Source organism: Nanorana parkeri, unplaced genomic scaffold (genome assembly GCF_000935625.1).
Source record: "Nanorana parkeri isolate BGI_ZX_2015 unplaced genomic scaffold, ASM93562v1 scaffold12, whole genome shotgun sequence".
Taxonomy (NCBI): domain Eukaryota; kingdom Metazoa; phylum Chordata; class Amphibia; order Anura; family Dicroglossidae; genus Nanorana; species Nanorana parkeri.
Window position 1 is genome coordinate 4362006 of NW_017306280.1, and position 27681 is coordinate 4389686.

Genomic DNA, 27681 nt, shown 5'->3' on the forward strand with positions numbered 1-27681 from the left:
GAGCACAAATGTCACATGACAGTACAAAACAGAACAAATAGAGACCATGCAATTTTATTTTACTGCATATGACTTTCTGACTGAGGGAAGAGCTCTTTTCAGTATCAGTTGGGGCCAGGGGAAGGTCAGAGGAGAAGGTAAGTGCTGTAGTCCTGGAGATGTGTCCCATCAGGACATGCATGGGGGGGAGCTAGGCTAGAACCAGTGTGCTTACTGAGATGCAACCAGACATTACCCAGTGATCCTACTTATTTTGGAATTGAAAATGTCAGAAGATATGTGGGTAATTGTTAGACTACACAGATATTTCTGAGCATTCCTAGATCTGGAATGTGAAGGGAAAATGGAATGCATGGATATGAATATCCATTACTTCTTTATTTCAGGTATTGATTTAAAAACTCAACTGCAGCTTCAATATGTATTACTGTAATGCAGCCAGGCTACATGTACAGTAATACACACACTGTACATTCAGATGCTGCAGTAAGGGTCATCACGGTCTCACACACATAGGTAGTGACCCGGGACTCTAGCGGTCTGACATGCCCACCTACACATTGCTCCAATCAACAGTGCTGCTCAGGGTGCTAAAGTGCTGTTGATTAGAGTAGCGTGTAGGGAGTGTAATGATATGCAGGAGACCTGGGCCCATGCTTGTGTGTAAGAGTCTGACTCAGCACGTGGCATTGCAGTACTATGGAGGCTTCAATTGGGCTTTAAAAAGGAAACTAATGCTGTTACATATCCATTAGAAATACATGTATTTTAAAAGCAACTTGCGTCAACTACCTAAATTTGTCTTAATATCAGCTTGTTTGTAATCCCCTGGGTTGTCTGGGACAGAGAAAAATCAGGTGCGCCAGACCAAATTTTGCCAAGACTCTGGATGGTTTTGGTCTTGAATGGGATGACAATTATAAACAAAAAATCTCAGTGTTAAGAGCAGGCTCCAGCAGCTGATTGAAAAGCCCCTGTAGGTGGCTTATGGCTTGTCCTTTTGACATTTTGTGACTATATAAATTCTGCATGGCCCCCCAACATTTGGTCTGGAGCTTTGTAAAGGTTTTTTTTTTCTGTACCACTCAAATTATACTGGAGGCACCCCTGGGATCACTGTGTGTCCATGAGCTGCCAAACACAGCCCACTGTGCACTTCCAACATGGTCTAAATTTTGACTGTGGGAGAAATCTATATTTGGATCCAGTGCACCCGAAATCAATCTCTCTCTGGTTCAGGACAATAGCTTTGCAGAAACACAAATCGGTTCCTATGTATATATTTGTGTGCCTTTAGAGGCTTTCCTGGAGTTTAGTTTTAATAAAAGCCCTAGGTTATGTGGTCCAAACCACCACTTGCACAGGGAATTAGTGATGAGCAACATCCTCTAATTCTGCTTCATTCATCACCAATCCAAACCTGGTCAGGTTTGATTAGGATAGATGACCTTAAGGACGTAGCTTAGAAATGACACTAAAATATCAGGTTTTCTGTATGGGATAGGCAGTAGGGAATTTGACCAGATGTCTTGGGAAATACTGTGCCTCCTCTGCATAACAGATGCATTACAATAGGAACTCAACAGTAGTCTAATCTCTAAAAAAAAGAACTAGAAAATGTATGTCTGTGTGCCATCACATTGATAGCTATTTGGGAATAAAGTCAAAGACTTCTAAAATGCTAAAGATCACATTTAAAAGGGTCCTAATCTGACTATATTGCAATGTGCTAAAAAGGGGAATAAGCCACAAAATCCAGACGAAGGACCCCAGATACCCCACTTACCTGTTTCCGTGACCTCATTGCTGCCTCCTCTAGTGTTTCTGCCGCTTCAAACTTGCCCTGACGTCTGTAAAGTGCTCCAAGGTTTTTCAGGGTAGTGGTCACTGTGGGGCTGAAGATCGCATAACCTTATATATTTGCAGGGGGCATGTAGATATTTTTTTTTTTGTTAAAACAGCAATTTTTGTATGCATTGAAAAGCTGTAACACATACATGCAATCTAAAGGAAAGCACAGAAAGTGGTTGCGATAAAAATACAGTAGAGCTTTTTTTTATCCGATTCTAGCCCCTTAGACCCACATTCAAACCAGGGCGGATGCGTTTCAGCACGAATTTTAAAAGGGCGTTTTAGCGCTGAAACGCAATTAAAAATCCCCCCAAAACACACTGATCAGCACGGTTCCATTGAAATCTATATGGAATTTTCGCCGATCAGCGTAAAAAAAAAAAAGGAGGTCAGGTAGATCGTGCAGAGCCGAGCGATCGCATGAACGGTCCCCATAGGAATGTATGGAGTTGTTCATGTCGGCGGTTCAGCGCTGACAAATCCGCCCTGGTGTGAACGGGGCCTTCTATTTGACAGTTACAGGCGTCAGGAAGTAAAGATGTTCACAAAGCAATGGTGCATCTTCACCCTCACTTACCTATCAACTTTGCATGCTTTATACCAGCCTCCGTATTCTCCAAATGTGCCATCCTTTTGTTTACCCTTTAAAATAAAATAAAAAATAAATTGAACCCTCAGAGTTCTATTTATGCTATGATGTTCCTTATGATGGACACAGCACAGTGAAGAACCACAAAAAAAAAAGAATGAAATAAGGAAAAACTAAAATGAACTGCAAATAGTTTACCAGTAGGAGTGTTCATTTATGGGAACAGGGTTTTAAACACATTTTTTCTATTTAATTTTAAGTGCTAGAGAACAAATACAATTATTAAAAATAGATTATAACATTAAAAAAAAAAATCATACATGATGCGTGGAATTAGTTAGCGGTATTCCAATAAATGGGATTAATTTAATACTATATTATATGCATTTCTCTAATATTGGGAATTTAAATATAGTAAATAGATTCTATTTAAAAATCTAATACAATAATTTTTTTTTAAAGTGTAAAGAGGAACTTTAAGAAATGGCAATTAAAATGGTAGACAATTCCCAAGATTGGGAATAATAATAATAATAACAACACACTGTATATATACACTATGCAAAATATGAAATATATTGAAATATAAATTAAGTCACAAACAAGTGCTTTAAGAAGTCAAAATTAAAAAAAAAAAGTTCAAGCCCTGTGACCATTAACCAGCTGTACTCACGCCAGTAGTTTGTTGAATAAAATCATTTTAATCTTTTTCTAATCTGTGAACCTTACTTTGAACTTTTCTCTTTCTTCAGCGTGCATCCAGATAGGTTTGTTCTCATCTGCAAGGACATAAAAATAGAAATGAAGATCTTACAATGACAGCTACTGATTAGATCTTACATTATACAGAGTGACTGTGTGCACAATCTGAACAGCTCCACAAATCCAGTACTGATGAAGTGGAGGGGAAGAGAAATACAGTATATAAATTATACTGGTTTTCATCTTTCCCATCCCGTGGTTGAATGCATGTAGAACATGTGGAAACTGCGTCCAGCATCTGCATCTCCGTCCTGAAATTGTCACCCTCACAGAAGAGGATAAGGAATTATCAGAATGAGAAAACCCAGAGGCACAGACCCAACTGACCAAAAAGCAATGCGAGATTGAAATGAGCAGACTGGCAAACCAAAGGAGGAGGGTATGATTTGTGTACTACACTCTGGGGAAAATGTACATGCCTGCAATTCTTCCATAGTCGTTTTTGAGCTGCCCTTTACAGGGTCTCATATAATAGCATACTAAGAAAGACTAGTAATGTGCTATAATAAATGCAAACTTCTCAAACTTTACTGTAGTGGCACTAATAAAAGCATATTTAGTATTTCTTTAGGCTACTAAACATCAAGTAAAAGTTCATGTTTGAACAAAATGGAAAAAAAAAAAACTAGAAATAAAAAAAATTAGTACACATTTTTAATACATGCACATTTAACCATGTTCTATCCAACAAAAAAAGCCCAGTTCAGGTAAACCCTTCTTGGCTTACAAAAGTTGAAGAGCAGGGGAGGTGTTCTGTGGTCCAGCATGGAAGAACTGGACAGGGCCGATACTACAGGAAGTCTGGAGCTCACCAGATTTCTGGCAGATCAACTTTTCTACATCTATTATTTTTCTGCACGTGCAGTGTCTTTGAAAAGAAAAAAAAATTCTATTTATTTTACTCAGACATATACACTTGGGGTTCATTTAAACTAGTCAGCGCCATCTACAGGCGTTTATGCCATGTGAACTGCATCCGCCCATTGTATACCCACGAACCCCTCTAAATTTGATTCCAGGGACTACAATAAAAAAGAAGCAAACTATGGTTTTGTCCTGGTCCACGATTCAATTTAGAGGTTAATGGGATCACTAAGTAGTTCTGTTACTTTTAAAACATCTTACACAATCCAGGTGACACTCATTATGAAATACAGTAATGGTACAGTGGCAATAGTCTATATTGCCACCAACTGAAAATATGACACATTTTAGCATGAAAATTATAAATTAATAATCCCCGAATGGTTATATACGGGTCTATTCTTTTTGTTTAATCCGCTGAACGAGAAAAAAATAGAACCGATTCCTCTTGCAACGCTTACAAGCGTTGGACAAATCCCCCGCTGTTTGCATTGTATTCTAACAATGGCCGCCAGCTCCATTCGGTCGAGAATTTTCCAACCTGCTTCTTCGATCAGCTGATTGAGGATTGCCGGGTGGAAGGGTGCTGACAGCAGCACCCACCGTGCTAATATTGGTCAGTTCCTGATGAACTACCATGTGTACCCTACTTTAGTCGGTCATGGAAGGACTATTTTTCTATTCATCCAATAAATTTAACACAATCAGTAACTTCAGAATACATTATTAGATAAAACTATGCTGCAGGAATCTAATTTTATAAAATATATATATATATTTTTATTTATAGTCCAAACTCTTACCGTCAACTGATCCAAATTCCCTTTCATGTGCCCGTGTCAAGATTTCTTTGTACAAAGTCTCAGCTTGCTTGAACTTGCCTTGTTTCAGATAGCAAGAAGCCTGAAACACAAAAACATTATTAGTCATACTTGGGGAGACAAACACAAGTCAAAGAAAACAATAGCACCAATTATGAAAGAAAAAAACCAAAACACCTGGAAGAAATCTAGATTCATACCTTAAGAAAAACAATTTTTAATAATTAAAATTCTGTTTTTGGGAATCTAACATAACAGCATTGCCTTATTACAGAACCCCAGCCTACTTACTGGCACTGGATGACAAAAGCACATATATAAACAAAAAATTTCTATATTCAAAAATGATTAGGGATGTACCGATACCGTTACTAGTATCGGTGCCAATACTGAGTATTTGGGCGCGTTCCGGTACCGGAACTTCCCTGCAGTGCCAGAAGGGAACATGCAGCCAGCTGCCTCGGCGCCTGGCTTCCTGATTAGCCGGCTCAATGCTGATTGGTCAGGAAGGAAGCTTCCCAGCCAATCAGCATCGAGCCAAACAGCAATTACCCACCTCCAGGGTTCCTTATTAGCCGGGAAGCCGGCTTCCCAGCCAAACAGCATGGAGCCAGCTTCCCAGGCAATCAAGAAGTCGGGTGGAGGGTAATGACACGCCGCCCAGCTTCCCAATTGCCCGGGAAGCCGGCTCCATGCTAGCGAAGTAGCGGTACTCTGCATCGGTGAGTACCGAAATATAAATATTTTTTTTAAACGGTATTGGTGCATCCCTAAATTATGATGACTGGGTGCTCCCTTTCACATATGTTATGATACAGTTTGTCCTAGAGGCATTGACCGATTTCACGTTTGGTTTTTTTCCACACAACTAACATGCTGGTAATTTACCAATCCTCAGGAAGTGCCTTTCATTTTTATGCTGTAGAATCCATACTAATATTCTGATGTATTGGGCTTTTACCCCACAACTATAGAACGTTCCTAAAGGCTGATGCATACCACACAGCATCACCGGATGTAGTAAAGTTTAATTTATTATGGTCAATGTGGTCAAGCATGCCAAGATCTAAATCTGCAACTATTCTCATCCCTTTAATAACAAGATGCTGGTTATTACTACTGAGAAGTTGTAAAAGTTTATTTCCCTAGTTCTATGTACCTCCTTTCCCCATCGTATCCACTTTCTCTTTTATCCTTCTTTTCCCCATTTCAGAAATTCTGATTGTTGAATCACTCACCAACTTAAGTCAACATTCATTGTACAAACATTGTTCAATGAATATCTGTAACCTTGTACCCTTTTCTCAAAAATTGCAGTAAAGAATAATTGAATTATAAAAATTGTATTTTTCTTTAAAAGGTTACCAGGTTGTTCTTGGTTTTTGCCACATTTGGATCGTCTGGCCCCAGTTTGGTCTGGTAAATCTCCAATGCTCTCTGGTAATAGTATTCCACTTCCTCATATTTGCCCTGGTTCTGACACAGTAAGGCCAAGTTGTTCAGTTGTTTAGCTACGTCTGGGTGATCCTTGCCCAACACCTGAACAGAAAGCAAACAGGGAAACGTACAATCATATACCTTTTTTTTTTAAATATATAAAGTGGTGTAATGCAATTGTATTTGTATTACACTGAACTGATTTATATTTCGTTCTGTTTAACTTTCACAAAATATGCCTATTTGTTAGTCATGGTCACTGGGAAAAGCAGGCAAAAGGCAGCAATTATCCCACACACATACTATTCCCCACTCAAAGTTTTGTTTCTTTGCCCTCAATTACCCTGTTGGAGATATTTTCCATCACCCAAACAGAAAGCAAGGAAAATCTCTTGCCAAATTAAAAAGACTAGCGTCAGTGAGAGTGTTTGGACATAGCGACAAGCTACTAGACCCAAACACAATCACAGAGAAGGAGGTCACATATACCTCCATACTTGAAAATGCCAGGTATTATGGGCGGTTGTGGAGAAGGAAGAGACAGGGAGCGCTGCTAAGGTGAGTAGGAATGGGGTTGTGGAGTTAAGGGGGGACTTTTACAACACTCTCTTGAAGATATGTTCTGCTTGGGAACGTCATATTCATTCCTATTCCTTCAGCATGACATATGGATGCAACGTTTGACACTTTGCCTGATGCAGGGGCCCTGTAAGGCTCCAAAACGTTGCATCCATATGTCATGCTAAAGAAATAGGAATAAAGATGACATTCCGAAGCAGAATGGTGTGCGGACAACATATCTCCTAGCTTGTATGCTGTGGCGCCATCCACCAGTTGTTCCAGCACCCGTTGGATTCTGGAGTACATCGGTATGTTGTGCGAAGGGGATATTACTACGTTTCATGACACACTGTCACTTTGCCCACCACGGCAAGGTGACAATGTCTCTTTAAGCAAAATCTAGATATAATGCAAAGGAAACAAAAAGGCAAGTAAATATATTTGATGTTATCTATACCTTTGAACAGTGAATGTAAAAATATAAAACATAAAAGGCATATATTGTTAGAGCTATACTTATTCTTCCGCTTGGTAGTCTCTGTCCCCAAATTTTGAATCCAAGTTATTTTCATTTATATAAAAGAATTTCATTTTTTGAAGAAATCTACCCTGTCATTCTTACATTCTTTCTATACATACAACTGAATACACACTCGTTCAGGCACCTAGGAAGCATCAGCCATGCATAAGGAATGTGTGCCTGCTGCCTCCTATTACTGCCAACATTCTTTCGTTGAAACGTGAAAAAACATTTTAAAATTAGTACAGAAATCTCAGTCAGTTTTATGAATCCGTCAACTTACCTTTTCCCGGATCTCCAGGGCCCTCTTACATAATGGTTCTGCTTCCTTGTACTTCCCCCTCTTCCCATAAAGCACAGCTAGGTTATTAAGAGTGGCTGCAACCTGCAGAGGAGAATACACAGCTTAATATCTACAGGCTCAACCAATGCATTACCATAACATCAAAGAACAAAGAGCCTCAGTGGACCAGCGCGGATTTAAATAATATCGATTCAGACTAAGTAGGAACAAGATGGACCAATATCTGCAGGAAGCGTACACAAGGACTGTGTGTCTGCTACTCTGAAAGCTTGGTCAGAGAGGACTTCTGTCACAAGGCGCAATAACTACTGCTCATATACATAAAAATAACCGACAGTAGAATGATGTAGCAATTACTTAAAATTCACCAAGAATATTAAAGTCCAACTCCATTTTACCTGCTCCCTCTCTCCATGGTGCCCCGCCCTTCTGGAGACACCCCAAGCATGCATTTTATGCTTATGTTTTTAGTATACTTCGATTTTTTAGATGTCTTCAGGCCAGTCATGCGAGACGCAGGGTCCTCTTGTTGCCTCCTCTCTGGTGGTGGGTGATCTTGAGGGCTTGTTCACACCAGCAGCCATGCTCAACCATATGGCTGCTGGTGTGCATGTGCACAGACAGTGCCGACGCGCTCGATTGAGTCGCACACATGGTTTCTTTTTTTTTTTGTGAGAACTTTAGTGAAATGTCACAAGTGACATTTAATCAAGTTCTATGGGCTCACCCCGGTGCACTTAGTGGTGTAACTCAATGGACATGCGTCTTTTTTTCAACCTAACTATGTAACTGTCACCACCCATGACAAGGCAAATTACCTTGTCTTGCATTCAGGTTGCTCTGGAAAAAAAAAACAGCCCAAAACACAGGTGGTGTGAACGAGCCCTGAAAGATGCAGAGAACGAACCTCAGCACCGCTCTCTGCATCATTACACTGAGTGCATGGAGCTGTGGTGACCCCCCCTCAAGGAAGCTCACTCAATTAAGCTGCGGCATTGTCCCCCCCTTTCCTGCACACTCCCAGAGTTGTACAACAAGCAGCCGTTCAAATGCTCTGCCATGTTCACAGTAGCCTCTGCCATAAAACTGTAATGTTGAGACAATAATGGAGCGCTCACGCAAATTTTGGCCACGAATGTCCAGGCCGAGTACAGTGCAGAGAAACCATGAACAAAGGAGATTTTTATAATTACACAGCCATGCTCCCTTGCCTGCCTACCCACTGCAGTGTACCAGCCTAGATAAATTCCAGTGCTTGAGCTTAGACATGGAGATGACAGCACAAGTTTCCCATTGAGACAGTGTTCCGTTTTGGCGATTGGCCCGCCCAAGCCCGAGTACTGTCGCAAGGGGGAGATCACGTATACAGAAGCACAGCAACTGTACGAGCACTGGAGTGGTGAGGGGGAGTGGTGTGGTCAAGGTAGTAGAACTACCTTCACAGAAGGGCTATCTGCAGACAGCATCACTTCATCCTGAATCTGCAAAGTGATAGTGTCTCTTTGAAAAGCACTGCTTACAAATGTCTCAAACCCTGCTGCTCCCATCAAAATGGCTGTACTGGTTCATGTGTTTATTGTTGCTACCAACTATAACAATTGTCCTAGGCAACAGCAGTCTTGCCTCAAGTGTCGATGTAGAATTTGGCACTGCTAATTGGCTATCAGATGCTTTTCGGTGAAGTAAATACATCTCCTTCTGAACAGACACAATCAAATTAATTTCAAGCCAGAGCAAGACGGATTTCTACCCAAATAATTAATTCTTATCCATTATTATGAGGGATCGATTTACGTCCACTAATTTTATATGATTTTCTGTGCGGAAGATTATTTGGCTTTTGCACTGTAATCACAAATTAAAAACAAATCAAACTGCTAATTCAATATTAAAAGCAGCATGTTCTGCCTGAAGCAGCAGTTCCTTTATTCCCATTTTACAAAACCTCCCTACTAAAAATTCCACGATTGCTTACTAGGATTTGCAAAGTCCCCTATCATTTTCATGTAGTGTGCCGCAGGGTAACATGATCGCACTCCCTTTCCAAAAAGGTTTAAATATGAAGTTAAAGTGAACCTGTCAGGCGATTTTAACCACATAAAAAAAAAATTCTTGTTTTGGATATAGAGCGGGGAAGGCTTTATTCCCCTGTGCGTTTATTGCCATGTGTGTCCTCACTAAAGAGATTAACTCCCTATTTGATCTGGTGACCACTTTTACCAGAACTGAAAATGATGAAAAAAAAGAAAAAAAATTGTTACGAAAGCAGGAAGAGAGGGAAAACCATCCAATGGGGACACCTGTTCCATGACAACAGTCTAGGAGAGATTTCCCTCACTTTGTAAAGATGTCCTCTGGCTTGTTGTGGAAGGGCGATTCATGGCAAAGTGACAGGCTCTCTTACACAAGGAATATTCCCATTAGCCGATAATCCCCTCCGCCATGCTCCCCGACACCACTGCTCCATCAAAACCCCTGTGCAAATGCCCGGTCCTTCTCGATATGAAGGCGCATGGATGCAATGCTAGGGCCTCAGCAGCCAATGGTGAGGCCCAAGCACTGTCAGCTGACTAGGAGGAGGAAGAAGTTAACGCTTTGTAAACTACGACACCATTCAACACAGATCTTACACAGGTTTGCAACAGAGTAGCAGGGAGTAGGACTAGGTGGGGGGGGTACATCTTACAAAAGAACTTGTCACTTTGCCCCGAATGGGTTCAATAGTAATAAAATTGGGAAAAGTAAACTCAAATGGCCGCTAGAAGAAGAGTTTACAACCAATGTATATAAATATGAATATATTGGGGGGTGGGAGGGGGGAAGAAAGAACATATGTGAAAGTTATGTCAAAAGCTACCCTTTGGTTTCAATGTTGCAATAACTTTAAATAGATAACAGATTCCCTGAGAAATTCTGCACCTGGATTATTTTAGATGAAAAAGCCTTTCATAATGATGACGGTGGTGGTTTTAGGAGGACTGCTGCTTCACCAAAAACATACATGTGTGCACGTGGAGCATATTAGAGCTGATTGGTTACTGAAGCGCTCGGAACTACAGAGTCATACCTGCTACATCTAGGCATCAGCCAATCTACAAGCATTCTCTCCTGTTGAGTTTAACATTAAGGTTTGTTAACACCAGATTAAGGCTAGAGAATGGGTTAGGAGGACAGAAAAGCTGTAAAATATAGCAAAAAAATAAATTCAGCTACCGACCGCTGGGTGATCCTTTCCCAAAGTCTTTTCTCGGATGGCCAGGGCATCGTTTAATAGATTGGCAGCATCTTTGTATTTGTTCTGATCCCTGAAACAGAATTTATGGAGAACACTTAAACACAATTAAACAGAATTGCTCTCTAACAAACCCATCAGCTAAAGCCAGGAATCTGTAAAGCAATATTAAATGGTACAATATAAATCAAGCAGGCATCTATGAATAGTACAAGAATAGTCATGCAAATTTAGGCAGGCCCAGGCTGAATCTGGCAACTGCCTAAGGGACTAGTAGCAGATTAACAGGTCAGCCTGGTCTTTCTTTCCGTTTAGGAGAAACAGGGGACTGCCAAATGACAGAAAATAGCCTTACGGCTTGTTCACAACAATTGTGGTGCGTTCCAGAGCAGTATCTGCTGGAACGCACAGCCATTGCTCAATAAACTTCCCGTTTGTTCTGGGGCGGGAGGGGATGTGGCGGTGCGTTGAAGTCAATGGCATCGCAGCCACGCTGCCCACGTTATGATCGGACGTGTGGCACAGCATTGCCTGCATTCCCTTCCACAGCGAACGCAAAAAAATACTGCAGACTATTTTTTGCGTTCGCAGTGGACCGGAACGCAGTCAATGTTTTGCTACGCGTCCGGGGAGCTTTGCCGGGGACATTGACTGCATTGGACCACCATGCCCCCTCCCACCCCAAAACGAAGGGGGAAGTTAAGTGAGCGATTGCTGTGCGTTTCAGCAGCTACCGCTCCGGCATGCACCGCAATTGGTGTGAACTGGCCTTTAATCTGCTGGTTTGCCAAAAGACGACAACATGGATTTTACCATGTGTATATGTAACTCACCTATACACCAGAGCCAGTATATTAAGCATTGTGGCGACATCAGGGTGATCGTGGCCGGAGTTCTTCTCCAGGTCTTCCAGAGCTTGCTTGCAGAGAGGCACGGCCACCTCATACCTCCCTTGGGATGCGTACTGAATCACCAGATTATGAAGGGTTCTTAACCGTGCGGGGATCTCATAGCCTCCTTGTTGTGCGGCAGCGGCTGCGCTGCTGTGCTGTTGTTGTACTGCAGAAAGAAATTAACACATAATTCAGATTTAGATGGTGATCTATAATGATAGTTTGGCGTTGGAAAGGTGCTGTAGGTTAAATCTCCCCTTGTATTACTCCCTTTCAAAAACCTAAGCGATGAGTCCTTTCAAGGGGAGCATTTGTATCTGCCTGCATAAAGTCTCACTCCTTTAACTGCAGGAGCCTCTATGCTCCTGCTACAATCTCCATAATCGAACAATAATGAATAAGCAGACCGTTAACGTTGCGACACCCTTAAATTGGCCATGCAGGTGGGCGTTGCTGGGAATTCCTAAGGCCTCTCTATTAGGTGGGTGGCCACAAAAAAAATAAAACCTGCCATGATCTACCCATAAAAATAGTAGCTTCGGGTGGACTTTTCCCTTCATGTTTAAACTTTGCTCCATTGTATTGATATTTCAACATTCTGGTCGGAGAACAAGAATCAACCATGCCAGGAGTTAAATGTTTAGTACTGCTAAACAAACAGACATACCTGTCAAAGGGCTGCTCAGCTAAGCTACTGTCACAGTCAAAACAAGTTCTCCATATATTCCTATTAGGGATCTACTAGAGGGTCTATGAAAGAGTATTTGTGTGCCCTGTGCTTCCCCCCAGCTGACTCCAAACATGAATATATGATTAATTAATAATAATTAATTATAAAAAAATTTAATTAACTTCATCTAGTGACAACAGTGGTTTGGAAGGAATATGATTTTAGCAGCCATCTGCCTATCCCTGGTCAGCTTTAACAGATTATTGAATGGTTGAACTTGGTCCATGAAGGAATTGGCCATCTACAGCACACTTACTTCCTGGTCCTTGGTCATCATCATCGTTGGGGAAGAGGTCATCGAGAGGCTCCTTAGAGGAATCACTGTCTTTATCATCCTGAAAAACAGCAACACAGGGAATGTTACCTCAGTAAAATCTAACATGTCCTTATAATCAAACACGCATACAGTTCCAATTACACAAAGAGGAATACCAACACAATTTTATTGCAATACAAGTAATAATTACATCACCTGCAGCCTTCTGCGTCTTTGTCCTTCACACTAAGCCTTAACAAATGTGACACCGACACAGAGGGATTCCATCAGTTTACACCAAATGTCATCTACCGGTGGTGAGCATTATCATACGACTCTGGATTAACCAGTCAGGATACACCCCAACCCATCCTTCTAGTCCAAGGGCGGGCAACTCCAGCCCTCCATCTGCTGTGGAACTACAAGTCTCATGGGGCATTGCAAGACCGACAGTTACAGGCATGACTCCCAGAGATAGAGACATGTTTGGAATTTGTAGTTAAAGCACAGCTGGGTGCCAGAGTTGCTCACCACTGCTCTAGTCTGTGCTAGGCACTCTACAAGGCCTATAAACACACCTTTATCATTAGCCCACTACCACCATTACAATCCTCACCAATACCTATGAAAAAAAATCACCCAGAATTGTCAACAATACCTATAATATTCAACAGTTGCGCACTCAATGGCACATCCCCATAAGAGGACATTGGGGCTGCTCAGGCCCCAACCACTGCCTTGTGAAGAAGAAATGCAGCTTCACATGCGACTCCCAAGTGCCAAAATATTTCCCTGGGCGGTAATAAAACCGGAATTATAGCACAAGGTAAGGCTGTGAAAAGAAAATAGAATATAAAATCATTTAGAAGAAAAAAAAAAAGAGAGAAGGGAGAGTGGGAAGCCCCCATAGTGGCCACAGTAGTTTGGCAGAACCTGGGAACCACAGCGTGCGGTGGGGTAGTAGGCATTCCACATACCTGGAAGCACAAATGGGCAGCCGGAAAGTTAAGTATATTGCCTCCGTTACAGGTATGCTTTTACATACAAATAGGTCCAGCGCTGATGGGGCCAGCTTAGTAAGTCACTTGGAATGGGCTGCGAGCAAAAGAAATATAGAAATGATGTATATATGCGCAGCACAGCCCAATGTACGCTAGGTGCTTTGTAGTGAGTCCATCGACACCTACTCCTAGGCTCCTTTTGCCGTCAGTCAAGCTGTGACTACAGGGTGGGGGCATAGCTGGCCGCACGCGGTGTGTGCCTATGGACTTGCACAGCTAGGTGCGGACACAGCCGTGACCATGCACATACAGGTGCCTTCACAGCAGTCGGCTAACTGATGAAGGCACCCGTACACGGGGGCAGCTTGCGGTATGGATAAATTAAATAAAAAGAAAAACTTTTTTTTTTTTTCCAGCAAGTCGGGCCACCATAAAAAAGATAATAAAAAAGGAAGGTTTAATGTCGCTTTAACTCCGAGTTCAGCGTCACTTTAAGTAGAGAGGCTTTGCTAAAAGATCAACCATATAAACTGTATTATAGCAGTAAAGCATGTATCATGTATCTAGCTACGCATCCTGTAAAGTCAATTAGTTTATATTAAAAGCTATATGCCAAGCTATAAATACAAGCACTGTAGAAGTACATGTCATTTCCTTCATTAAATTAGCTCTACAATTGAATCTGTAAAATGTCTCGTATATTTACAGCCATGTCTGATGAACGGTTTCTTTTCTAGGAGATACAATTCATAGATTCTATACAATTGCCTTCAGAATCTCCAAATCGGAAGCAAGGAAATGTGGATTGTGTGGTAAAAAGCACACGCTCATCTCTGCAATGGTCACCTGTCTAGAGGAGATCTTAAAGAGAGCCTGTCAGGGGAAAAAACAAACAGGCTGCCATTGCTGACCTGTGCGCAAAGGTACGAGCTTCCATGGCTTTCATCCCCACCTTTGGTGTCACTACCTAGTGCAGTGATGGCCAAACTGCGGCCCTCCAGCTGTGGTGGAACTACGAATCCCATGAGCATTTGCAAGATTCTCACAGACATGACTCCCAGAGAGAGATGCTTCATGGGATTTGTAGTTTCACCACAGCTGGAGGGCCGGAGTTTGGCCATCCCCGACCTAGTGAGTCAGCACAAAAATGTATAAAGGAAGTTCAGACCTCACTGAGTGCATGCATGTTCCCGTTCAGTGACTCACCAAATAGTGAAGCCAGGATCAGGTTGACATTCTGGAATATAGACTGAAATTTCTCAGCTAAGACAGACTGTTTGCAACAGATTTGGCTACTTACGGTGCCCCACATAGCTGTTTGTGTGTGCATTTAAGATCTATGGCAGGGTTAGGCAACCTTGGCTCTCCAGCTGTGCTGAAACTACAAATCCCATAAGGCATTGCAAGCCACAGACATGACTCCCAGAGCCAGTAGCATGATGGGATTTGTAGTTTCAGCACAGTGGGAGAGCCAAGGTTGCCTACCCCATATCTATTGGGTCTCGAAAGTCAGCAATGTTGCATACAAGCCATCAGTGATGATGGCATGAAAAAAGTATTTCTTCTAAAATGTAATTATGTACGGGTGCCCTAAAACAACCCCACTAGACAGACCTGTGCAATTGTATAAACGTTAGTACAGTTGCATGTTTTTTTTGTTGTTGCATATTAACACGCCCAGAAACAGTCATTTTAAAACTGAACTTAAGACATAAAATTGAATTAAAAAAAAAATACATGAAAAAATACATGATATCTTAGTTATTGATGAAGCCTGGTGGTCAGACAGCTTCTGGCTTCTTATGTCTTGGATACTCCAACAGCGAGACCTCCCTGCCATAGCTCCTGTCCACCTAGGAGTTTTATGCGATTCTGCCCATCTGTACGTGTTTCAGCTTCTTCATGCTACTTATTATGTAATAAATGTAAAGAAATGAATGAGGAGTGTGGGAACCTCTCATGATGGCCACAGTGGGTGTGCAGACCTGGGAATATAGCACAGAGAGTCCACCAAAAAGGTGTAAAATCTGGACAGGTGGTTTAACCTTCCAGCAAACGGTAAAATTATACTATAAATGTACTTAATGTGGTAATACACAAATATGCCTTTCTGTTAGTTTCCTGTAATGCCAAGAGGCTAGTACAGAAAAGGATAGCCAGGTGCTAGTACAGAAAAGGATAGCCTAGTATTAGGAAAGGATAGCTGTGTGTTAGTTCTAGAATGGGTAGATGACCTCAGAACTCAAGCTGTATAACTAAAAGTGCCATGAGGCATTACAAGACTAGCTACAGGCATGACTGGTTGCCTACCCCTGTCCTAGACCAAGCTGTACTGCCTAACTTTAGTGGAGGACAAGGGCCTGGCGGGGATGTCTGAATTACCAGACTGACAAAATTAAAAATCTTTTGGCAGCTGAGAGCTCAGATAAATGTATTCCTATAACTGTGCATTTGCCTGCTTGCCTCGAGTTCTGCTTCTGCTAAAATCATTTATCATATACTATTTGTGCCTAGCTAAATCATTATATACAGCCGGAGAGTACTTGTGCCTAGGTAAATCATTATATACAGCCGGAGAGTACTTGTGCCTAGATAAATCATTATATACAGCCAGAGACTACTTGTGCCTAGCTAAATTATTATATACAGCCGGAGACTACTTGTGCCTAGCTAAATTATTATATACAGCCGGAGACTACTTGTGCCTAGGTAAATTATATACAGCCGGAGACTACTTGTGCCTAGATAAATCATTATATACAGCCGGAGACTACTTGTGCCTAGGTAAATTATATACAGCCGGAGACTACTTGTGCCTAGGTAAATCATTATATACAGCCGGAGACTACTTGTGCCTAGGTAAATTATATACAGCCGGAGACTACTTGTGCCTAGGTAAATCATTATATACAGCCGGAGACTACTTGGCTGCCTGTAGAAAAAAAAATGGAAAAAATCCATATGACCTTTACAGAATCCTCAGGAAAAGAACGACTTTATTTGGAGAGAGAAATAAACGCATAAGCCACACACCGATGGAGAAATGTCGTCATCGTATTTCTTCAGCTGGTTCATAAATTCTAGATGTTTCTTCTCCTCCTCCAGTTGGGCCACGTACTGTTCGCTCCTCTGCAGCTTCTGTTGAGTATTGGCCAGCTCATCCCTCAACCACTGGTTCTCCTGGCACAGCCTCCTCACCTGAGCCCTCAGCTTCTGCTTCTCTGACTCCACTGCATTCAAATGGTTCGATAAGGCCATCATAACCTGCAAGAACAACACAATCACATTATCGTTTTCGCTGCTACTATGTGAGGTCTCCTTATCCCTGGAAGTTTTCACTACCTTGTTATTGGATCATAATAAACGTTTTTGTATAGGAAACCATTAAACACAGCAGTTTTACCAACCTTAGCCCTCACACCCATAGGCCTCCTCCTCTCCGTGCAACCTTTCCACCGAAGCTGCTTTTGTTCAATGATCCATCAGCTGCACTCCAACGTCATCACATACAAAGCAGAACCGGCCATCCTGCATTGTAACAGAGGATGCCAAGGGCCTTCCCACAACCCAAAGTGTCGAGAGGGAGAGAGATAAGGCAAGTAAAACTGCTTTTTAATGTTCCCCTAAACAAAAACAGGCATTTATCCCTTAAATTGCAGGTGGAGCCCCACTGGAAGTCTAAAATTTCTCCAGAGCTCAGGAATAAAAAGAAACCCTCAACTCCATTTAAAGAGCTGAACACAAATGTTACTAGGAGTGCTGGTTGTAGCGTTAAGCAAACTGCTAACAGACTTCAGTAAGCTTGAGTCCTGCTTAAAGCTTGATGAAAGCCCACTGAAGCCTCATAAGCTTGTTTTAAGCTACAGCAAGCACTCCAAATAAGATCTTTGTTCAACATGGCCAGAGTGAAGGTAAAGGGTCCTTTAAGAGCTTTAAGAAAGGTGCTCAATGCTTGCTGTATGAACTGTTCTTGAAGGGGTCATTCTCACCAAAATCGGAAGGAAAAATCGCGAATCAACAGAAGGTCTGTTGGCTTGCAATTGTACCATCCAATACGTTGTATTGCGATACTTTTTTTTTTTTTTTAAACGCATGCCAATGGAAGGGCACAGAAAAATGAATGCGTGTGAATGGGGCTAGTTCAAGCTGTATCCATAGCATTATGTTGCCCTGAAAAAAAATTAGCGCATGTTCTTTCCTTTTTCGGTAAAATGAAACGTAACGTAATGGAACAGAGTGGTGTGAACTAGCCTCATTCACATCCATTCATTTTTTGGTGCCATTCCATTAAAAAACAGAACGCAAAGCAATGGATCGCAACGCAACAGATCCAGTGTGAATTGCACATACAGGATTCACCTTGTAGGATAGAAGTGTGTACAGAAAGCTATTACAAAGCATTTGAAAGGCTTTTAGCAAGCTTCAGGCATCTGTGTTGAGGTCTTTTAAAGAACTCTTCAGCTCCAGTTTGCAGAGGTTAAAAAAGGAGCTTAATGGGAGCACCTACTGTCATTTTAAACAGCTGCAACACTAACTTGCACTTGTTGGAAGCCTTGTGAATCCTGCGAGGAACCTGTTTAAAGTGACTTCAAGCACTTCTATTAGGATCTGTTTTACATCCCCATACTGGAATTGAAGGTTGCTTTAAAAGCTTTAACCAAAGCTTGATGTACACATTGCTCATTACCATACTGAAGCCTGGATACAAAAATGGTGAGCGGTGGAAAGGGACAGCACTTTCTAAAACAGATTAAAAAGACTGTGGACACCATCGAGTTGGTTTACAGCAAATAGCGGATAAATCAATAAAGACTTCAGAAGGAAGGAAAATCCAATGTACCATCTAAAAGGGTGCTATAGAAAACTGTTAAACCACTCTTCGGAGATTGCTTAGAGTTGACATTTCTGCCAGCCCTCCAGAGATCAGATTTTCACTCTTATTCCCACTGTTTACTCCTAACTATTCTTATGGCCAGTCATTGGGCTCATATGCTATCAATTTTGCTAAAGGAAATTATACTCTCTCAAAATCACAAGGAGACAAGTGTGCACAAAGTTACTGCAGTCTGAAGAAAAATAAGTCACACAAGAGAACCACTGTTCGATGCTACAGGATCAGATTACATGCAGCCTGTTCATTCTGAGATTTTCATATCACAGGGGTCCCCAACCACAGGGCTGCAGACCGGTGGCCTGTTAACAACTGGTCCGCAGGCAGACTCCAGGTCAGTCCCGCTCCCAATCTAGGGCCGGAGAGGAGAGCGGGGCAGCACGGGCGTATCCGTGAGGAGCAGCACGGGCGTATCCGTGAGGAGCGGGGCAGCACGGGCGTATCCGTGAGGAGAGCGGGGCAGCACGGGCGTATCCGTGAGGAGAGCGGGGCAGCACGGGCGTATCCGTGAGGAGAGCGGGGCAGCACGGGCGTATCCGTGAGGAGAGCGGGGCAGCACGGGCCATGTGGGGAGTGATGACCGAGTGGAAGGGACATGTTATAAAAGGTAATGAGCCTTATAGTGTATGAAGCCATCTGCTAAATATCCTACCTTCATATTACACCCACAGCAGCCTGGACTCCCCATCTTATGTTATCTGCCGCACACTAATCACTACCACCCCCTCCCTGCCACCCCTAACACCAACACCCCACAGACCCCTCCCTGCCACCCCACCACCCTTAGCACCCCCAGACTGTAAAGGGATGTACGATCTACATCCCTTTACAGTTTACTAATTGTATCATTATAAATGACCACATGTGAGAAGGTCAGGGTTTTATTTCACTGCCATAGGCAACACTAACCCTAAGAATTCTCCCTGTCAAAGTATGGTAGCAGTACCTGTGCTTCACTCAGACCCAGTTCCAGCATCTCCAATGACTTTCGGATCATGTTGGACTTCTCTTCCACCAAGTTACTCTCGTCATCTTTCTTCAGACACTTCAAGGTCTCCAGGAGGCTTTGCAGGATGGAGTTGTGCTCATTTTTCAAGGCCTCCAGACCCTGGATCACCTGCTTGGTCTTTGAAATGATCTCATCTTGGGTGAGCTTCTCCAACTTATCTTCCTTCAGAAACACCATCGTGGACATGTTGTCATACATTCTGTAAAGAAAAGCACGACGGAAATTATTATTATACACAGCATAAGAACACAAGTAGATCCAAAGAATCTGGTCTTTGGTAGAGAAGTAAAAGGGCACCAGCACTTCAAGTGGACAATCACAACTCACAAATTATGAGTACCGCTTTTCTTTTGCCAAGAACAGAGATCACAAAATAAATTGGTGGCCACATTTTGCATGCTCCAGGGACCGAATTTTACAAGTCTGTATTTAGTTTTGTGTGTGTCACTATGATAAATCTCCCCCTCCCCCCAAAAAAAAAGTAGAAATCAAAAAGTGAAGACTTGCTTATAGATAATATTTAGAAATATTAGTTGTGTATTAGGAGCACCTGGAAAGATTTACCTATAGTCTTCCGAAAAACAGCAGTGACCTCCTGTGCTTAGATACTCTTGTTCTAGAGGTATATTTGCAAAGTGAGATCATCTAAAAAAGGCACTGCTGCCTCTGACTGCTAGTTTCACCGGATTAGGTGATGCCACGACCGTGCTGCTCATTATTCTCCTTGCTGGAGAGGAAGCTGTACCTGGGGACATGCAGTGCAAGAATCTCCCCGCTTCATTCATTTTGTGGATCTGAGCTTTCTCCACTTCCCCAGCTGCTTCCTGGTTTTTACTCCTCCAAATCATCAGAGATATTGTAACACGGGGAAGCAAATCCTTTCCTGTACCCAGATGTCCACCTCCACACAAAAACAATATGCAGAACAAGGTATGAAAACTCAGTTATTGGCCAAAAAATATCTGCTGATGGTACCTACATGCAACCCAGATGACTGTATTTAATGTACAGGCTTGTAAATGCCCCCCATGGGGTGAACCGTATATAAATCAATGGGATTAGAACCTCAAGATACCCTGTCATGCATTTTAAAACTGCCCAAACATATGATGTGAAAAAGATCACTGATTGCTTAACGTTTTCCACCGACAGGGGTAATAATCGTCTCTCACTCTATCCCAAAAAAAAAAGTTTCAGTTCTTTACTTTAAATGCTTGTTCACACCATATACAGTGCATTCCAGCACCATCTGAAAAAAAATAGTGCATGCAGCATTTTTTCAGATCGCACTGGACCGGAACGTAGGCATTGATTCAGTACGGGTTCTGGAGCGGGCGATTGCACTGCGGGTGGGGGAGTGTGGCTGTGGTGCCATTGACTTCAATGCACCGCCATGCCCCCTCCCGCCCCTGAACATAGGAAGCTGGCCGGGATGCAATACAGTGCGTTCCAGCAGCTCACCATGCTGGGACGCACTGTATATGGTATGAACAAGCCCTAAGAACAGACTACTAAGCAGGAAGCCAAACCTCCATATGTGCAAATATGGCTGCCCCCACCCATATAGAATTACAACATATACTGAAACATTGTTTTTTTTTGTCATACAAAACAATATTACACACTCAAAAGATCACACTAAGCTGATCATATTTACACATACAATATATATGAAAAAACACAGTTTCACTTTAAACCCAGATTTATTTTATTAGAGCATTTTGCAATAGGAAGGCTCGATTACGGAAGTGGGTGGTTTCAGTCACGGGGAAACCAAACAAGAAGTAATGACGACCATCTGTCCAAAACCAAAAACTTACTGAGGATTGCATTTTTCAGATTCTCTGTAGTAACCATTAAAATTATTCTACAAAAATGCAGCAAAATTATTTTTTTCGAAACACAATTTAAAATCTGCCAAAACCAATAAGGTTTGGAGATCACAGTAGATGCTGGATAGCTTGTTGTAATAAAAAAAGTGTATGTAAAGACAAAGTATTTTGTCTTGTTTTGGATGCGGTAGAGAAGGGTTTAGAACTCATCAGTTTATTTTTAGCTGCCTGTGTCCCATAGGGGAGATTTCACTTCATGTCCCGCCATGGAAATGTAACAAAAAGAGGAAACCCCCTCCAAGAGAGTGGAATGCCCCTCAAGACAGTTGTCACCATAACACCATAACAGATGTCCCCATTGAAAGATTTCCCATAAATTTTAGTTCTATTGACAACTGTTAAACGTTAGATTTCCACCACTTTGTCTTAGTGACAATTATATTATACATGATTTATAAATCCAACAATTTGCTCAGCACTTTAAAAAAAAAAAAAAGAGTGGCGACAGTACGGTTACAATACAAATCAATACAGTTTCAGAACAATAGGATTGGGAGGGCCCTGCTCGTCACGAGCTGTCACAGCTTACAATCTGCCAATGGTCAACAGGGCCAATATAGAGAGTAGGAGGGATGCACCGATACTAGAATCGGTGCAGAGTACTCTTATTCGCCCAAATGCTCCGATCCCTGGCCTGTTACTTGAATTTCCGATATCAGGAAGCCGGGCAGCGAGTCATTACATGCTGCCCAGCTTCCCGATTATCAGTGACGAGAAGGATGGAGACGGCTTCCCTGGTAATCGGGAAGCTGGGTGGCGAGTATTTACACGCCGCCTGGCTTCCTTAATGGGACTTCCAGTATCGGTATTCAGTATCGGCGAGTACCGGAAAAAAATATCGGTACTCTCACTCGATACCGCAAAACCGGTATCGGTGCATCCCTAATAGATTAAATCTACCTGGTGTGGTGGGTACGTCTTGCAATGGTTGTAAGCTTATTGAAAGCTTGTACGATCTGCCCATCTTGGACAGGCAGATTGTACTTGCGATCATTGAAAGCTTCCGATGACCGCAGTGAGGGGCAGGCTTCCGATCAGTGCATAACGGGCAGTGTGCGCGTGCGCACACCGGACCGTTTGGCAGTTGTCGAACAAGCAGGCCATTAACCCGCCGAAAATCGTACGATTCTCAGCGGGTTTTCAAGCCTGCTTGTTCGACAGAAGACGTGCAAACGTACAGTAGAAACGGTCGCAAGGCTTCCATACACTGTACAATTATTGTACGATTGCGGGATTTCCCGCGATTCTCGTACGAGAATCGTAGAGTGTCTGGGCACCTTTAGTCTAGCAAACAAAAGAAAAAAAAAAAAGGTTTTGGCTTTACAGACACTAAAAATCAGTTGTTCTGCCTGCAGTAAACACAAGCAAAACCAAAATATTCCCAACTAGGATGGCAAGTTCATGTGACATACATTTTCTTTTCAAATAAGAAATGATCAATGTATTGTGAGTCTAGTACCTGTAGAAAAAGTCCAGTATCTGTATAAGGCAAAACATTCTCTGCAGAATCAGTGTCTCTGCTACCCTACCCCTAACAAGCAGGGCAGGACTGAGCCCAGTGGGTGGTGTGTACCAAGATTGGGGCAACAGGACAAAGAACTATATATGCCCTTTATCCAATGCTCAATCTCCATCAGCCCTTAGGTGGGGCCGTTCTTGAAAATGCATCTAGCAACCCTTCCTCCTCTTTTCTAATTATTAGTTCTTAGTAAAGGTCTCTCTCCTGGGACGCACGCTGGGTTTTGTTAATAAGCACAGATGGAGCCAAGTACCTCCGGCGCTGCCCAGCTTTCTCGATATCCGGACAATAAGCCAAGAAATTACCCTCCGCCTGTTACTGCCATCAGCACACACTAGAAAGTATTGATTGCCACACTGACTCAGTAGCAAACCAACTGTGCGATTAGCAGAAATAACAATTGTCAGAGAGAAATTGGGCCAGGCATACATTTCCCATCAACTCTGAATGTGATGTGTAATAGATGGGGCCTGTCTGCACACATCCCTAATTCATCAGCAGGAACTAATGGCCAACTTAGATCCAGCCTTGCGTGCCTGCATTTTACTGTACAATAAACCATATTGCATACAAAGGCTTCTGCAGGACTTGTTTCTTCTGCAAATCATAAGTAGATGCGTCTGCTTGGTGTACATTCCAGTCAAAACATTCTGCATGTATTCACCTGTGTGCATGTGACGCTGCATTTTTACTTCTATGTAAATTGTGCTTTGTATATAATAATGCATTTATGTCTGCTTTTATACACTATTTCTTTATGCAGTGTCACAAGAGAAGTCAACATGGTGGTCTTCTGGTATAACAAGAGATTTTTTGGGGAAGAAAATTGGATGAACAACTTTCACTTGTTGCCCTTTTATTTTTGTCCAGTTTTAGTCAGGGTAGTGATGACCTACTGTCCTCGGTGTCCCCATGGGGGAGGTTTCCTCTCACTTTTGTCCCAGGGCAACCTAAAAGACTTGGCTGGGCTTTCACCTGATGCACAAGTTCCTCTAAAGAACAAACAAAATATAAAGTCACTTTGCACTTAAACTGCCTTGCGATAACGCGCGTTACGAATGGGCTGGCAACACCCCACCACGTATGACCTTTTTCCAATATGTGCGTTGTGCTCTACTATGCAATGCATTAAGTTACCTTTCAAAATAAAATAGCCCCACAACACACAGAGCAGGTGTGTTGCCATGTGTTGTGGCAATGAGTGTTTATGCATGCGCTTTAGTGCACATTGCCACAACACTATCTCTGGACACACAATCGATGCGTCCAGGGATAGTGGTGGATTCAGCACTGTGGAAACTGTTGGCGCTATAAAAACCCTGTATAATAAAAATAATAAATAACCGCATATAATCTTATCACATGCAGTTAGATGTGGTGTACAGGTGTTCAAATGGCGCGGCTGTCACCCGATCGTAAACTTGAAGGGGTGACAGCAGATTAGAGATTCCTGCTGCAAGTTCCTGATAAAAGGAATCCCTAATCGCAATTCAATAGGTGTGAATTGAGCCATAATGATCTTACATTAGTATGGCAGAGGTAAAAGTAATGTAGCAAGTACAGTAAACTCCCCGTTATCTAGCATGCATTGGTACATTCTGGATAAATGTAGTTTCTAGTTGCTTGAGAGTTACTATTAAAATTAGGTCTAACTAATGCCCTACCCCTACACCATACCATCACAAACTTTGTATTGACTTCATGTTAATATTGAAATGCAGTAATCAAAAGCAAAGACAAATAGGCACACGATCGTTTCCAGGAAAATACATACCACAGATCAGTAGAACAGTGATTACACAGGGGATTTTTTTTTTCCTGGTTAGATGAGAGTTCTGGTTAGTTGAAAACCGAATAACAGAGTTTACTGTATTTGTTTTATTTAAAATTCTTAGCACAAAAGGTGTGTCCCTCCTTCCCAACTAAGAAAGCTTGGAGTTATGTATAACAGGTCCAACAATCAGCAAAAATATGCACACACACTGCACAGAAAGGTTCGCTGTCCTGCAATCTGTCAAAAAATGCAAACACAGCCCACCGGAAAATTTAAAAAAAGCAATAAAAGGGAGGAGTGTACCCTTCAAAACAAAATTCATCTGCTGGAAAAACACCATCACAGTACCTCCTACATGTCCACGAACTAACATACGACGGCTGGGATTTTCAATCAGCTGACATTTGATTTTCCATGTCTGAAGTGTTCAGTTTGGCAGATGCGCTTTAGAAAACATCTGCTGGTGAATTAAAGATGGCGGATACGCCAGTTGGAGCTGCAGCCAGGATCGGGCAATTTATTGCACCGGTTTAATCACTTCTCTGTTCACATCCTCCTCCACCTAATGAGCAGAAACACAAGCTGCGCCAACATCTACTTCATAAATATTACTGCATCCATAACGGTCTAGAATCTAACTCCCCATCGCTCTGATAGGAAGGCAATATACTTAGGTAATCAATAACACAATAACTACATATGGATACACAACACTGACATTACTCAGTCACAGGTAAACATGAAATACCTATGGAGCCAATATTATATCATAAGGGAGGGACACACGGATTAAACCAGTGAGAACATCTGAAGCTGGGCTTTAGTCCTTACACTTTTACATGCTTGCTCTTGGGTTCTAATATGCGATAAGTGTCAGATGCAACAATTAACTTATAAGCTGATCAGTAAGATAAGAAGAATGGTAAAGAACCTTGGCATTCCCTGGACTAAACGCAATTAAGCATAGAACATTGCTGAACTTGGTGTATCTTTAATCCATATTAGGCTCTTGGGGACCCAGGAACCAAAAGCGTATTACACTTTTCATATTTGATTTATTCTATAATTAGCCAAAATTGATTCTGACAATAGAGGTCAAGGGTAATGTGCCCAGGGGAACAGACATAAGGATGAATGACTGTCTGCTATGAAAAAAATGACAGCCGACTCCGTGTCACTGTGCAACATAAATTGTGTCAGTGAGTCCACTAATGTGCTGGAGCTTCCAGATTCCTGAGCGGCAAAGACCAACTACAAGTAAGAGTGTTATATGTAGGGAAACAGATTTCAGCCGACATGTACAGTGCCCTGCAAGCGTGACAATTATACGCTTATTCTAGTCACATATGAAAATGATTTAGAGCCCATTCACATTTATGGGTGGAGTTGGGTCAAGGCAGCCCATTCACTGTCAATGGTCCTCTAACAAGCCTCAATCCACAGGCATTGTATTTGAAGAATATCTCGGTGTCATAATCAAGAAATGAAACAAACATTACTTACATCTCATGTCTTCATGAAGTCAGCCTGTTGGCAGGTTAGCTTGCACTAGCCTATCCCAAAAACATGCTCTGTATCACATTACAATGTTGTTGTTTCCAGTGTCCCCTCATTCAATGGACCAAACCATAGCTGGCCTCCCACTAGCTGTCCACAGGGACCTTTGTCCTAAAAAAAGGCCATGCTAAGGCGGGAAGGGGTCAAACCTGAAAAACGACTGTCACATCACTTGACAGTGACAGCAGTGTGAACTCCTATCCGGCCTTCAGGGAGGAATTAGAAATAAAAGATCATGTGACTGACAGTACGAAAGGAAATAAGAACAAGATAGTCAGCATAACATTCTGCAGATGACTTTCAGGGGTGTATACAAGTAATCATCACAGAACACCATGCTGGGTCAGACCACAAATAATTATTTGGAGAGCAGATTTTTGCAATGCTCAGGATATCATCACCCTGTAGGTCAGTCATCCTGAGCACGTGACCTCGGGAATAATGGAATGCAGTGTCCTGGATCAGATAAAAATCAAGATAAAGCTGGCAAGGAAGTCATTGTATTTAGATAGAATTTGGTTTTGATACAGTGTGTGAAACATTACTCACTGGCCTAGAGATATCACAATCAAACATCAGTATACATTTTTTTTTAAAAGGAAGAAAAATAAGAAAAGAAAAGTAAAAAAATAAAATATCTCCCAGTGTCCCCTACTGCTGGCTGTCTGGGGTCTCCCTCACTAATCCACTGTCTGAATGGTGCTGCCCATCAAAATCTGAGGCTACCGCCATTTGGAGATGCTTAAAGCTATTTTGGATAATTTTCTATAGAGTGTGCAAGGGTCAGATCAGCTGTCTGTTTTCGTTGCTGTGTCCCCCCCACTGAGCGGTTTCTACATCTCCATTCGCCCTGGTGTCCGTTGTCACCCAGACAGAAAGTGATGCAAAATCTAAAATTTAAAGTTGCCACTAGAACAAGAATTGAGGGGAATTTTACAATGTGTATACGTTTTAGGGTGACAACTAAGAGGGGGATCTCCCCTCATTTTGGAGAGCTTTCCTCCCACTTCTTTTTGTGTAACGGTAGCACAAAGTTGGCACCATAGAAACAGGAAGGGTCTGAACAAGGATCTTGATAGAAGGATTACCAGGTATATTTTAATTAAAGTTTCCGATTGTAAGGCATTTTCAATATATTTTTTTAAATTATGTGAGAAGCCCAGCCCACCTCCATCCCTCCCCCTACCTGAAGTCCATACCCACATTTTTTCTTATTAT

The 27681-nt window shown here is 42.1% G+C and overlaps 1 protein-coding gene across 8 annotated transcripts in view; it reads right to left on the reverse strand.

Annotated features, from left to right (window-relative positions):
* KLC1 (kinesin light chain 1) overlaps nt 1-27681 on the reverse strand; it is a 77867-nt gene that overhangs the window by 29391 nt on the left and 20795 nt on the right. For all 8 annotated transcript variants that reach the window (XM_018556523.1, XM_018556506.1, XM_018556516.1 and 5 more), the window contains exons 2-12: nt 19659-19920; nt 16855-17085; nt 12821-12899; nt 11775-12000; nt 10927-11014; nt 7689-7790; nt 6253-6426; nt 4870-4969; nt 3170-3219; nt 2429-2493; nt 1787-1895 (exon numbers count right to left, since the gene is read on the reverse strand). In XM_018556523.1, coding sequence (XP_018412025.1) covers nt 1787-1895; nt 2429-2493; nt 3170-3219; nt 4870-4969; nt 6253-6426; nt 7689-7790; nt 10927-11014; nt 11775-12000; nt 12821-12899; nt 16855-17085; nt 19659-19919 — 1485 coding nt within the window. In that variant the 5' untranslated portion in view covers nt 19920. The remainder of the gene's footprint in view (nt 1-1786; nt 1896-2428; nt 2494-3169; nt 3220-4869; nt 4970-6252; nt 6427-7688; nt 7791-10926; nt 11015-11774; nt 12001-12820; nt 12900-16854; nt 17086-19658; nt 19921-27681) is intronic.